The following is a 14,915-nucleotide window of genomic DNA, read 5'->3' as shown; positions in this document are numbered from 1 at the left end:
TACAAATCAGATGAGTTACAGATAAAATTTTAGGCTGTACAAACTGCAGTGCTATGGAAATGTCACTCTGAAGAGCAACACAGCCTTGCAAAGTAAGCCAGAAACTGCCTGTGTCCAATATTTTCAAGTGTCAGAAAAGTTACAATGCTGAAAGCAGAGTGCTAAGTGCAGACACACATATGAAATTCTAAGACAGATCTGCCAAAAGATTTGATTTTTGAAAGCCAATTTTTCTTCCAATCCTGCTGCTTCCAAAGCTCAACAAATTTAAGTGGCATAATGATAACAAAGGTAGGTCTTGAAGCCAAAATGGAACTAAACAAAGTCAACAGTGATAGTTTATTTCAGCAGTTCTGGATAAGAATATATACAAGAGCTATATAGTGTCATAGCATAATTTTTTTATTTATTATTTATAATGTTATAGTCAATATACAAATTTCCTGTTTTCCCCTGTTTTTTCCACGTCTTTACTTCCAGCTCAGTTTGTCAGAGTAAATAATTTCTGGTTACAAAGCACTGAACTGCTGCTACTCCAATCAGCTCACCTACTAAGTAAAAAAAAAAAGTCAAATTGCTATAGAATTTGCTTATACTAGAACTGAGTAGAAACTATGTAAGGGATGACCTGGTCTCATCAACAAGAGGAGCTAAATATATTTTAATCAGCAAGGTTGGAATTTCAGAAGGTTATAAAAATTCATGCTAAGGATCTCAGGATCTGGCCAGACACATTTGTAGGCTAGAATCTTTTTATGCAGCAAACCAAAATGCTACATCCATTCTACATTCACAAATAACCACTACAGCTAATTTAAGCATCATCTAATATGACAAATATCATTAAAGAGAATCCTTAAAACAATAATATCAAGTGACCAAATTCTATGTAGTAGATTGGATAGTCAATATTCTTACTCCCTATTTAAATGATCTTGTAAATCATGAAAATCTTACAGAACTCAGTCACATAATGGCATGTTTTTTGGTGAAACATACCATTTCTAAGCCTTATCATTTGCCAAAAATCCAGTAATTGCAGTCATCACATATTAGGCTCTTGGGAAGAACAATTTTCGACATTTCATAGAATCAGATCTAGAGTCAGAATCATGCACAGACACAGCGTTTTACTCCAGAAAGAACTTGTGAATTAAAACTGGAACTACAATACCGAGTATTTTTGAAATCTGAAGATGGATATTGTGCTTTATCAACTTACTGAGGAATTCTTCTAGTCTTTTAAAAGAATTGTATTTGCTTACTAAATGTGTACCTTGATCATATGCAGCAGGAGATCACAAAAAGCATCTGGTTTAAAACAATAAGGCTCAGAATCTCAGTGGAAATGCTGTTTTCAATGCACACTTTTTTTTTCCTACTGTTTTTTGTATAAGATCTACAACACAACAGTAAAAACCATGGTATTTACTGACTGGGAGGACTGTGGAGGGAAATGACAGTGGGGAGAGGAGAGGAAAATGAGAGGACCAGGTTCCAGAAGAAACATGCAATTACTAGATGATACACAAATGCACTTTGCACACACTGAACACACAGAACAAACATTATGCACTGCAACACAAAGAAAAACAACTATTTCAGAAACAGATAAGAATTTTAAACACTAGTTAATTAAAAATACCAGAAAAAGACATCCCTAAAGACAGACAGAAAATTAAAAAGCACAGTAACGACCACCTACATTTTTATGCTTTGGTACTTTTCCATCTGTACATTATGAACAACTCCTGGAAAAAAAAAAATCTTCAGACACACAGAGGGTCACAAAAGCTATGAAAGAGATACTTAACACAGGTTCCTGAGCAGATGACAAGCCATTAAACTTTCACCTTTAGGTAGTTATGATGATCTGATGTCTCTTTTATGATATCACCCATTTTTTAATTAAATCTACAATGTGTTTAACAAGCAATTCTTCCATCAATCTTTGATGTGTTTTACTTATAAAGCAATGACAGTTTTCAGTTCAGGCTCCTTAAAGTTCCAGAGAAACCATTTTCCACTCACTTGCTTTGAAAGCCATTAAAACAACTTGATGAAGAACAGCAGCAGGGGGCTAACAGAAGCCAAGGCTTAGGAACAATCTTTAGATTTTTCTTCTAAGACTTTCTCACAGACCCTCTTCACAAAGATCCTCAGGGCTTTTCATCCTCTTCTTTCTCCCCACCCCCCCAAAAAAATCAGTTCAAAGTGACAGATGCAACTAGCTCCAGACTCTGCTCTTTTCTTAATTTCACTTTTACCTCTCAATTTTGATAGACTCAACTGAAATCTGATTCCCATGGTAGCAGTCATCATCTTCCCACTGGGAAAAAATAATACATAAGAAGATTCAAGTAACTTGTGAACACCTTCTAATCTGTCATCCATTCTAATAGAGAGCACTACTACAGAGAAATGTACCTGCTACTTAAATACCCCATTCTACTGGCATTCAGTAAATTGAATTAATTGCTGATTAATTGATTAGTGATTCTAATAATACAGTTCTATGTATTACTGCAATATTTCTGAAACATTCATGACAGTGACCCTGTAACTGTTTCAATGCTGGGATATAAAGAACTATGCAAGCTAACTGTGATCTTTAAAATGGGAACTGCCAATAAAAAATGGTAAATTTGGTTACAGTTTCATGCAAATGCAGAAATCACAGTTTTATGGAATACACACTTCTTAGGACAGTACTTACGCTAACCAGGATCAGTAAAGCAGATTATTTTGTCTCTGTTTTGCTGTGCTTGTCACAATTTTATTTCTTTGATTATGGCCAAGTGAAGGACAAAGTTCATTGAACACTAACTTTGGGGAACATCTGTAACTCCAGAGCTCTACAGACTCTTCAATTGCTGTATTGATGTCGCTGTGGCCAAGATACCACACACAGGATTTCTCAAACATGAACAGCTAATTCCATGAAGCAGGGCTATGGGACATATTAATCCCAGATTCTGGTTACAATCCCCTGTTCTTTTAAAAACGAGAGCTACAGTTACAGTACACACATGGCTAGGAGCAAACAGCAACTGAGAGGCCAGCCTCATGTCTCCCCAACTTGAGGACAGGGGCAGGACACATGAGGGATTTGAGGTCAGGAAGGACAGATGGTGGGCATTCCCATTACAGCTAAGTCACCCCTTGTCCTTACAACATTCAGCTTTATGTTTTCCAGTTGGTGACTCCCACAGTTTGTTTTTACATTATTTCACCAAGCTTGTATTTGTAACTCAAACTGTGAGAATACATTGTGGAATAAATTTCTAGATGTGTTGTGAACAAATCATATTGATACTTTCTCAGAACATTAACAGTTATACTTTCTGCATCTCCGCCCTTCAGCTAAAGTAATACACTATTAAAATGTTAGTGTGAGACATTTTTATTAAGTTTTTCTTTTAAAAAAATATGAATAAAAGAATCTCATAAGAAATTCTAAGTCAGAGAACTGACATACAGCCCTATGAGTAAACATACAAAAAGTTTCTGTTGGCTTTCTGACATAATTATATCATAAATATTGGAAAAGGATCCATTGAGAATATAAACTAAGGAAGTCCAAGAAGTAAAGAAACAACACCCTAAGGAACAGGAAGAGTTATGTATCATTTTCTACGAGCATTCAATCAGTTTACAGAATTGAAAAATGTTAAGGCTGGAAGGACCTCACAAGATCACTCAGTAGAAGTCTCTTAACAGTGGCAGGATCAAACATATGTTATGTGAGTGCTATATAATACACGCCAGATACAGAATATGCTTCTAAGCATTATCCAGTCAGAGCCTCCATTCCAGGCTGTTCCATCATTCAAACTATTCTACCATTTGTGCAATCTTATGACTAAAATAAACACTTTCAATCCTATATATGAAATAGCACTGTAAGATTGTCATGCTAGAAGTACATGACCTAGAGTTTATCATGAACACTCTGGTGGAATAATAATTTAATTAAAATTATCATTAGCATTACTTCTTTCTATATTAATTTTCAAGAATGTTTACATTTCCAGAGGGGTAAACTTTTCCCATATTTTCTATTTTCAGAGAAAGAACATCCCTCACCTTCAGGAGTTTAGCCTCATTTCCCTATAATGTATTCATCACCACTCAGCACATCTGTCCCAGCAAATCCCATTTCCTGTTCTATTCATGAGGCTCAGCAACCTGGAGCTTTAGTGATTGCCGCCACACTTTTCCCATGGCCTTCTCACCTCTCACCCCCCCCACGCACCCCGCTCCCATTGTTTATCATCTGTTCTCCCCTGCTGCAAACTGCTGTCAGATGTTCACTTATCCCTAATCTTACTCACTGCCTTTGATATTCTTTCTAATCCAACAACCTGTCAACTGGGGCATCAGCCCATGTCCACACCAGCTGCTCTGTCACAGGCCGTAAGATTCCCTCTCTGCTCCAAGAGGTATTTAAAGGATTTTGACACAGCAACCGCAACGTGAAACAAATAATTAATGCTGTTTTGATCAGTGATCAGGGCTTTAGAGTGACATGAGCTGACCACTAAGAAAAACTGAGCTTTACTTTGTTTAAACTTCAGTAAACTTTAGCGTTACTGTATTAACAAGATTTTGATCAATGTCTGAAGGACAGTACCAAAAGGGTAAGTTCTTTAACTTGTTTTAGTTAAAAATTATAAAGAATAATTAATCTGAATGCAAGTCAGAGGGGAAGATAACATTATATGCCTGCTGTGTAAAACTTGCTTATTTATGCAGTATCAACTTGTGTAGAGTTTTCAAAGCATGGGAGCTGACCTTTTATGAGTTCCAGCTGAAAATACAAATGCATTTTAAATACGGCAGCAGTTGAGATAAAATTATTTAAAATATACTTCTTTTCAGGAATAGGGCAGGATAGTTTCATCCCCCACAGAACATCAAACCCTGACATTTTAAAGAATACTGCCATTTATAGAAAATGTCTAATTTCCATGATATTCAGATTTGCTATAAACACTTAAAATTTTACAGTGTTCATCTGCCTTAAAACATATCAAGTACACATAACATTATAGCTGAGATTGTGATTCAGCTGACAGATTTTTTGTATGGGGAAAAGTTACTGCTATTTAAGAAAATGCATGAATTTTGATCCAAACTGAAAAATACAGCATTTAGTTGTTGGAAGAACATGAGCACTATTTTATTTCTCAGCTCTAACTGCAATTACTACAAAAGAGACGGTACCAAACAAGACTAAAAAAGCCAACTTTATACCCCACAGTAGCTGTATTTCACACACAGAAGTATAAAAAAACCTCAGTGATGAATTTTATAACATGGTTCATTCACTTAGAACTAAACCACTTTTACTCTTAGGGCTTGTCTATACCAGGACATCAAGAAAATGAATATGAAATAAGTACCTTGATGAACTTGAATTCTGCTACTTAAACTCCATTAAACCCCTGTGTGGACACAGTCATCCAGTTTAGTTTACTGCTCCCTTAGGGCACGCACTGGAAAGTTAACATGGATTAAGGTAGAGTATGAATTCAAAGTGCAGTTGTACTTTGAAAATGGTTTAACATAAACAGAACCAGACTCTTTGTTGTAGAATGAGACATGGAGTTAATCAGGAAAGTCCTGTGTAGACAAGTCCTTGCAGATGAGGCTACTGCTGTGGTATTGTCAGAGCTGATGGTTTTCAACTTCTTCATCTGCAGACCTGGAAACATCTTCCACGGAAACTGCAGGCCTTGGTAGCATATTCAATCTGCTTATAATTGATCTGCTTTTCTTGCTTCATATCGATGACCTACAAATATCACAGTGGCCCTCAATGAGCTGCTTATCAGAACTTGAGAAGTACTGATTTAAACTCACTACTACTTACATACCTCCTCCTACCCTCAGTCTTAACTTCACACTTACTGTGCAGCAACCCAAGCAGTCTGATGGCATTCAATGAGACTTTACTGATCGTTTATGTAAGTGCAGACACATGTCAGCTGCAAAAGATGCTCAACAAGGCCTTATTCTTTCCACTAAGTGACATTTGGTGTCACAAGTGTGTTAAATCGTAATATGACTGACCTAAAAATACAAAGTTTTGTCACCGTCAGCTACTTTTCATGCGTTTACTTCAAAGCTTACAATCACTTGTCAAAGCATGTTGGATAAAGAAATTAAGACTAATTTCACTGAAACAAAAACAAGTACTAGTGTTCTCTTCAACTACTGCTCTTATTAACTAATCCTTCTCATTTCCCCCTTCAGTAATTCATAAATGTCTCATACAAAAAAATAACTTGTACAAATTTTCAGAGTTGAATTCAAAGGATATGGCAGAGCCAGAAGCAGATATGCCTAGATTCCTTAGTTCCTTTCCTTAAATCTGTGTTCTAATTGCAGAGAACACCATTTCTCTCAAATGAAATAATGTTCCCTCAATACTTAACTCCCTAATGCTAGCTTTGCAAAAACTTTTCCTCCTTTTCTTTCACTCATATAAAAGAACTATACTGCACCTCAACCACATTCACTATTAACACAGCAGCAATCAGATAAAAAATCAGTCTCATCCAGGATCTACCTCTGACAGAAGCCAAGATGCCCATGGAAGAATATATTGTTAAAACACTCTCAGACTCCTGCAATTTGCAGCTCAGGGACTCCCTGAGCTAGTAGCAGTATGTTTCCATTTATATTAATACTCAACACTGACATAACAGACTTGACAAGCTCAAGAAAATGAGACAAATTTCACAGGAAAAAATGGCATCTCCTTTCACTGCACTACTGCTTTAAAAAATGAACTGCAAATAAATGTGTTACTTGGTAACATATTTCCTACTACTGGAACCTTTTGAAGATTCAACAGAAGACTTACTTGTTTGAACAGGTAACTAAAAAATCTGTTTACTCCCTCAACAGCATAATTTTTAACTGTCAAAACAGAAAAGAATGTTTTATGTTTATAAAAAAGCAGACGGAAGTTCCAGAGAATATTTCAGACAGCTGGGCACATTCATGTTGCTATTACCATATTAAAAAAATTCTGAATGCAAAATAAGATTGTTAATATTATTGTTACACTGCTGTGATTTGCTTCTTCATCTTCAAAGTTTTCATGACATTAATGATAAGTGGTTTCACTTCTTTCTCCATATATACATATATTCTAATCTTGATGACATGGCTAAGACAGTTAAAATTTTAAGACACAGTGGTTGCTCATGGTCACAAAAGAAAGCAGTAGCAAATCTCAGTTTAGAAATAAGAAATTCCTTCTTCACTGATGAATTGCACTCTGCTCATGAAGCACATTTTCTACCCATTACAAAGTTCATGAGGTGTTCAAACCTACAGCAGTCTTGCAAATTACTTTGGAACTGTTGCAAAAGTCAAAGATATAATAATTTAATTCCCTTAACAGTGAATGAAAAACATCATGCTTTAGAATGAACTTGAAGGGAGCATTTTTCATGTTTAACTTTAAAATGAATTATTCTAAGCATTAAATCAATAGAGGAAATGTGATGCTAAGGCACTGACCTGCTCTGAAGTGTGGAAGGAATGTGAAGCTCAGAAAAGAGCAAATAGTTCCAATTTACCACAACTGACTGCATGGTTCAGTCGATATGCATGGAGTTTGAGGTTTATCCCACCCGCATCATTGAAACAGATGGCTATTCACCATTCCACAGATTCAAGACACAAACTCACACACAAACACACTGGGAAAATTACTGACGGTTGATTCTAGTCTGGTGGCAAACTTCTAACAGTTGCTGGGCAGAATGCACATATATGTTTATACAATGCAAGGAAACAGTGGCAAGAGCTCCCCTGCCAGAACAACCTTCGAAAACAAAGCTATAGGAGCCTGGATGAGATCCACAAAGGCTTTGATATGTGAGCTCTGGACAAAAGTTTCTGTAACAGCTCAAGGTATTATTCCCGCAGCTAGATGCTTCCCCCCAGCTGATGGATGCTCTGCCTCCCCTTTGAAGGGTGCTGTCCCTAACACAGAGGTCACCAAAAAGAATATGCAAAGGCAATTCACTCCGTTCTGTGTAAAGCACAGTGATTTGGCTTAAAGGGCTGATGGCTGTGGGTTTGAATTGGAACAACAGAGCAAGAGCTGGAGCAAGCCACCTTCTGCTCATTCCCAGGGGATAAGAACAACTAACACAGGGAAAAAAATCACATCCAGTAACTTCTTAAATTACTACAGCAAGATGCACCTCAGCTCTGTCAAAACCCTGTGTAAGAACCAAATCCAACATGCAGAACCACTGACATCCCTGATCAGGTGCTATTTAAGAAGACTACATTGTATCTAAATTCCCATTTGGATAGTTAATACTGCTCAAAATCCTAACGATTCTCCTTAATTGTTACTAGTCAGAGCAGACTTCATGTCTTGGAGTCTCAGCAGAGTTCTTAAATTTGGTGTTGTTTTTTTTTTTTTCTTAATCTAATATATAGGCTAGTGCCTGGCTAGCATACACAAAAGACAGCTGAAGATTTACACACAAATGTGTTTCCCAGCAGTGAGCACACTCACCTGTGATGTGGGAAGCAATATTAATTGAAGTGAGATCTTGCAGCCTGACTCTACCACATCCCAGGGAAATGCCCTAGCCCTTGGGCATTGAGTTAATCTCTCATTAGCCATCCCTCTGGTCTCTTGAATAAATTATTTATGAAAAGCAGAAAAACTTCAATAGGAAAAAGTGAAAAGAGATTTACCATGGAGTTTCTGGTAAAGAAGCCAATTCTTCAGGAGGTGATGTATGTTTTTTACAAAAGCCAATTTAGATAACAAATCAATTTGCACTTTGGGGGCAAGTACACATTAAAGCTGGACAGATGCTATCCTATATGTGAGAAAAATGAGTTTTCTTCTCTCACTACCAAGCACAACCAAAATATGTAGGAACACAGCATTCTACTGACAAAATGAAGAGGATATTCCTCAGGCTAAGTGAGGTACCTTGTCCACCTCTCAACCCCAGGCCACCTTACTTCAAACATGGCTTATTTGACTGAGGGTCCCACCTGGAGCAGGGCTGACAGCTGAAAATCCTAAGCAGAAGCTGAGGTCCCTTTCGAAGTTTTGTCAGATGCCTGTTTTGAAGAATATAATTTTAATCTGTACCTTACTCCTCCACACTGGCCCTCACCAAAATCTGACTACGTTTTGCTGAATTCCACACCTTCTTGGCTGCACTTCCATTTCTACCTTAACATTATACAAAGACAGAACTAATCATTTAAATGAGTGACTGGTGCAGTGATTTGTCCAGCAAGGCAGGCTGTTCTCCATAGCTCGGATGCCCAACACCAAGCTGCACGGTGCCTCAAATCTGCAAGGTTGAAGTGTATACACCTACTTTTATGCTGTACAGGAAAAATTCAGAGCCCATAGCTTTTATTTTAAGTACAAGTAGGAAGAGGATGATAAAAGACCTCGTATGAAAAAATCTCATTACCCTCTTTGGAAAGAACAGAATCCAGCATGGGCATAAATTGCTGTAATTTCAGGAACTGAGATGATTTCTAACAATCCTTACTTCAGCTGAAGAGCCAGAAACTGACATTTTTTTCATGGTCTTTTGGAAGATCGTGTAACCATACAACATGTTCTACATGTAAGCAAATACAATCTAAAGGATGACTCAAACTCTTACAACACTGGGAAACTCTGGACTTGAGCACAGACCTACAGAATCACAACCACAGAATATCCTCAGTTGGAAGGGATCCATAAGAATCATGAGTCCAACTCTTAAGTGAATGGCCCATACAGGGATTGAGCCTGTGACTTTGGTGTTATTAGCACCCCACTCTGACCAACTGAGCTAATTTAGTCAGCATTTTCTTTAGATTTCAGCCCCCAAATGGATCCTTTTCTGATGTCTTGCAGATCTTGAGTGGTCTGTAAAGCTGCTAGAACCACAGTGGTTTACAACTCAGTGGTGTGCAGGTTGAATGGATAAAATCAGACTAGCAGGGTATACTGAGATATAAATCACCAATCTAAATTTATCTAAATTTACATTTATATTTTAAATACCTTACTGTATTAGCTATAGAAGTGGAATTGAAATTATCTCCACACAAGTAGCATAATTTCGATACAAAATGTCTAAAAATCAATGCTGTAATTTAGGTATTCATGAATGCTTAGAAATAATCTCAAAATCCTTTGCTGTATGTAAAAATTATTTCAATTTCCTATTTGTACAGAGAAGCAGTAGTTGTGAAACAACACAAATTAATAAAAAAACCTCTCACTCTCTACATGTGTAGACAGAGACAGAAGATATATATCCTTGGACAGAGCATATATGTTAAACAATCAATGCCTATTTCAGGAATATACCTCTTTGAAAACAGATTTCAGATTCTCAGTCTTCAAGGCCCAAAGTATCCTTCATTGATATTATATAAACACAAAAAAATGCAGCAATTAATCTTCTTCAGACTACAATGAATTATAGGGGATGTGACCTATAAGACCACCCCAAGCCTTCCAATTACAGCATAATGCCACATATTGCATAATTTAAGTATCCAAACTAGTTTCAGTTTTCACAGTGCAACAGATGCCATAATTCAAGTATTCTCCATTAGATTATTCTATTATTCAGAAAGACTTTTTTATTAGATTTGGGTCAAGTTCAGCAAGCAAGTGCAGGGAATTCATGGAAGAGGGAAATTACTGTTACTGTAAGATACAGCAATTAGGAGCTGGGAAGAAGAAAAGTTTCTTTTCTTTTTCCAGCTAGTGAATTAAAATAGTTGGACAAGGGAAGACCTACTCAGCATAAAAGCATTAAGATCAAGGGCTAGATTTTGGAAACAATTGTCAGTTTTAGAGGAGTGGTGGAATTTTCAAAAATTCTTAAGCAGAACAGGCATCTACCTCTCTCGGATTTTAGACACTTCACTCTTTAATGGGGTTTTCAGCAGACCTAAATGCTTTTGAAACAATTAGTCAAATGACTGAAAATATTTAGTATTTCCTCTGGTTAGTAAGTCAGTTTTTAAATGCAAAATGTGTTTTAATAAACGCAGGGGCTGTCTCTCAGGTCAGGTACAGACAGTCATGCTCACATTGAGCTCATGCTCTCAGTAGGCTGGACCCAAGCCAGTCTCTGTACAGATGCCATAGAAACTACATTTTCAAGTTCATTTTAAGACAGTGCTGCAGCCAAGAGAAACAATCTCTGCCCTCAACAGGCCCCAAACACTCATCCCTAACTACCACATTACCACCTCCCCTCTGCCAGCATAATGAATTGAATCACTCATCTTGTTTAGGTTAAAACTGACTTCTTTTTTTGGCTAGATTAGGTTTGACCCTGGTCCAGCTCACTCACTTGCTGCACAGACACTTGTGCAAGGAAAGGAAAACACAAGAAGGGCAAGTCTACTTCATTTGGTGGCAATGCTGGTCTCTGTCAATTCCCAGCACATGACCAAACATATCCTTATTTCTTCTTTACAATACTCATCACATTTAAGGCACATCTATTCAATTAAATGTAATTTTGCAATACTGTTTTGTACATTTTAATTAAATCCCGTTTTTCATGTAAATAGAGCATGACTCAGAAAGGAAAATGAAATTAAGTAGTAAGACCCATCACTTGTCAGCTAAGACAGCAAAAATTCAGAACATGAAAGAATGTTTTTCAGGTTTACTCTGTATACCTAAAAAAACATAATCCAGTGTAAAGCTCTCAGCTGCTCATGAATCAAAATGATTTATCCCAACCAGTGAGAAGAGAGCTTTCTTTAGGAAAATAATGTACAAAATATATTTTACAAAATGTTAAAAATCAGCTTGTCTGCTTTGATGAAATCTATGTGAACCTTTGCTTTTCATTTTCTGTACTTGATCTCTCTGCTGGACTCAATACATTCCTGTTCTGCCTTTCCAACTGATGTGTTTAGAAGCAAAGCAAAGAAGGAATGAGAGATGTGTTCTGTAGCATCCATTTCTAGTGCTGTCCAAATTCTCCTCCATTTCCCCTTCCACCACGCTGCTGGGTAAAAGCTCACCCTGGACCAGCCAACAATCAGGCCCAAGGAAAGCATCCAAGGAACATGCAATGCTCTGCGCTGTGAGCAGTGCCTTTCCTTTCACAGCTTGCATTCCCGCTGCTGTTGGAGGTACCAGCTCTCAGTGATCCTTCGAAAGGTGACTCATGTTGATACAAATATGATAAGGGACAGGATTTCCTTCACCGCTTCCCACCTGCAGGCACTGAAGCTATTCACGGAATCACAGAACAGTCAGGGTTGGAAGGGACCTCTGGAGGTGACCCAGCCCAACCACCGTGCCACAGCAGGGTCACCTGGAGCAGGTGACACAGGAACGAGTCAATGTGGGTTTGGAATGTCTCCAGAGAGGGAGATTCCATGACCTCCCTGGGCAGCCTGTTCCTGCTCCTCAACGTAAAGTTCTTCCTTATGGTCAAGTGAAACTCGTGTTTTAGTTTATGGCCACTGCTCCTCTCCCTGTCACTGGGCATCACTGACGAGGGTCTGGCACCATCCTCTTGGCACACACCTCTGAGATATTTACATGCTTTAATGAGATCCCTCTCAGTCTTCTCCTCCCTGAACTGAACAGGCCCAGCTCCCGCAGTCTCTCCCCCTCAGAGAGATGCCCCAGACCCCTAAACACTCGTGGATATGATAGCCTGCTGAGGTCTGGCCAGCAAAGCGTTCGAGATGTGAACAATCCGCAAGCAAACGTGAAACAAACCAGAGCAAGGCCAAACCGAGCGGTGAACCCAAACACCAGCACGGGGTGAAAGTGACAGCCCAGCCCCGAGCGGGCGGCAGGCACAGGGGACAGCCACGGGGACTCAGGAGTTGGTGGCACCCAAGGCAGTGACCCCACGGTCTCTCGGGCCACCTGCGGGCCGAGGGGCTCTGACGGGGCTCTGCGGGAGGAGCGGGGCGGGCGGCGCCATGAGGCGACAGCGGCGCTGCCCCAAAATGGCGCAGGCGGGGCTGGCGGGCCGGGCGGACGGGGCCGGGCGGGAGGGCCGGCGGTGCCACTCACCTGCCGGTAAGAGAGGCGGAAAGGCCGCAGGTAGAGGGAGGAGGTGCAGGGCTGGACCGCCAGCTCCTCGATGGCCTCCATCCCTGCCGGGGGGCAGCGGCCGCGACAGGAGGAGGAGGAGGAAAGGGAAGGGGAGAGGCGTGCGCAGCCGCCGGCGGACGGGCCGGGAGAGGCTCCGGAGCTGACGGACGCGGCTGTGGCGCTCCGCGGCCTCTGCCCTCGGAGGGAGCCGGCATCGCGGAATGCTGCCTTTCACCCCCGAAACGGGGCACAGGAGCATCGCCGCCTTATTCACAGGTTCACCGAGGCTGGAAGAGACCTTTAAGATCATTAGGTGTTCACCCAGCGCTGCCCCTGTAGCCCTTAAACCACTAAACCGCACCTCCCGGTGCCAGATACAGACACCTCTTGAACTGGTGACTCCACTACCTCCCTGGGCAGCTTGTTGGAATGCTTGACCATTCTAACAGTGGAAAAATATTTCTGATATCTATTCTGGATCTCCCCCGTCTCAGGTTAAAGCCATTTTTTCCCTTTCTCTCACTGCAGGCACGGCAGAAGAGACTGTTCCCCATCTCACTACACCTCCTGTCAGGGAGTTGAATTATTCTGCAGAAACACCTTTTTATGATCCTGGCTTCTCAGGAGCTTAGCAGGTGTTCTCGGGGGGTCAGCTATTTCCACGCTTTACACCAAAATTTATGGGGTATGCCAGCACTGAAGTGAAACCTGCCCCTTCTCCTCCAAAGCCTTGATACAACCTGCGTTCTCCCAGGTTATCCCATTCCTGGACATTTCCAGGCTTTGCACAATGAGCACCTGGCTGAGAAAAGCACAGTCCCTTCTGCCTGCCTGCCTGCCTGCCTGCCTGGTGCTTTCAGGCCAAACGGGGGTTGTATGAGTGGTGTGGAAAATGCAGGTACAAATGCAGATTCATGGATAGCCTGCAATCATCGCTCAGTGTTTCTCCAACTTTCCTTTTCAGGGTCAGCTTCCAGTACTGGCCATGCACCCAACCCTTGGCAGAAGAATAAACACAGCTCAGTTAGACTCCTCTGGCTATTTTCTGCAACAAAATTACAAAATAGTTATCCTCTCCCCTTTCACTTCATTATTTTTTAAGTGCATTTTTATTAGAATTTTTATTAGATTTAGCAATTTCCAGATTTTCATAGGAGTTTGCTCACAGTTATGCAACATTAGGTTACATTACCCTGGGTGCTTTAATACTCCTAATAATGATTTTCTAGGTTCATGAACAACAGAGCTCACAATTTGTCATGGTTGTTGTCTCTCTGATCTGAGATCACTTTCCATGCAGGTGTGCCTGTGTACAGCTATTTTAGTTGCTATATAAATCATAAATTATTTTGTCAATGTATCGACCGCGCTGAGAATAATCTGAAATTTCTTGTGTCTGTTTCTTTTTTTTGTCTTCCTCTGTACTTCCACTGCACCACTAAGAAAGTTTATTGTCTTGTCATGTGGTATTCAGAATTTCAGCAGTATAGCTAAAAGGAACAGATCCAGCAATTACAAAACTCACTGAGAAGTAAATGAGGCAGCACTTACATTGCAGAATGCTTACCATCAGTTCTGATAACGCAAGTGGCAAAAAAAATGCTTGGTGGGGCTGAAAAGTGTGGTTTTAAAAGTATGTTTGCAAAGCTATCATAAAAAATAGGCAAGGAAATGTATTTTATTAGCTGACTTCGAAAATATTTGTGTAAGTCTATTTGCATCACTGTATATGTCTACATATTTCTTTTTTTTTCAGAATGATCTCAAGGTCATTCAGAGCGCCTGGGAACTTAAGCTATATTTTTCTAGTAAGTTATTTCAGTCT

At 39.7% G+C, this 14,915-nt stretch overlaps 1 protein-coding gene across 2 annotated transcripts in view; it reads right to left on the bottom strand.

The window, feature by feature from the left end:
* NUDT14 (nudix hydrolase 14) overlaps positions 1–13,405 on the bottom strand; it is a 59,569-nt gene extending 46,164 nt beyond the window's left edge. Inside the window, exons 1-2 of one of the 2 annotated variants that reach the window (XM_085061180.1) lie at positions 13,070–13,210; positions 12,058–12,187 (exon numbers count right to left, since the gene is read on the bottom strand). In XM_085061180.1, the coding sequence (XP_084917306.1) occupies positions 12,058–12,093 (36 nt within the window). In that variant the 5' untranslated portion in view covers positions 12,094–12,187; positions 13,070–13,210. Of the gene's footprint in view, positions 1–12,057; positions 12,188–13,069 lie in introns of both variants that reach the window. The other variant, XM_085061179.1, reaches the window with a different exon arrangement.
* Positions 13,406–14,915: the final 1,510 nt, after the last annotated feature.

The sequence above is a fragment of the Lichenostomus cassidix genome, chromosome 5, assembly GCF_008360975.1.
Source record: "Lichenostomus cassidix isolate B80296 chromosome 5, HeHo_3.0, whole genome shotgun sequence".
Taxonomy (NCBI): Eukaryota; Metazoa; Chordata; class Aves; order Passeriformes; family Meliphagidae; genus Lichenostomus; species Lichenostomus cassidix.
Note: the sequence above shows the minus strand (reverse complement) of the source record. Positions and strands in the feature narration are given on the sequence as shown.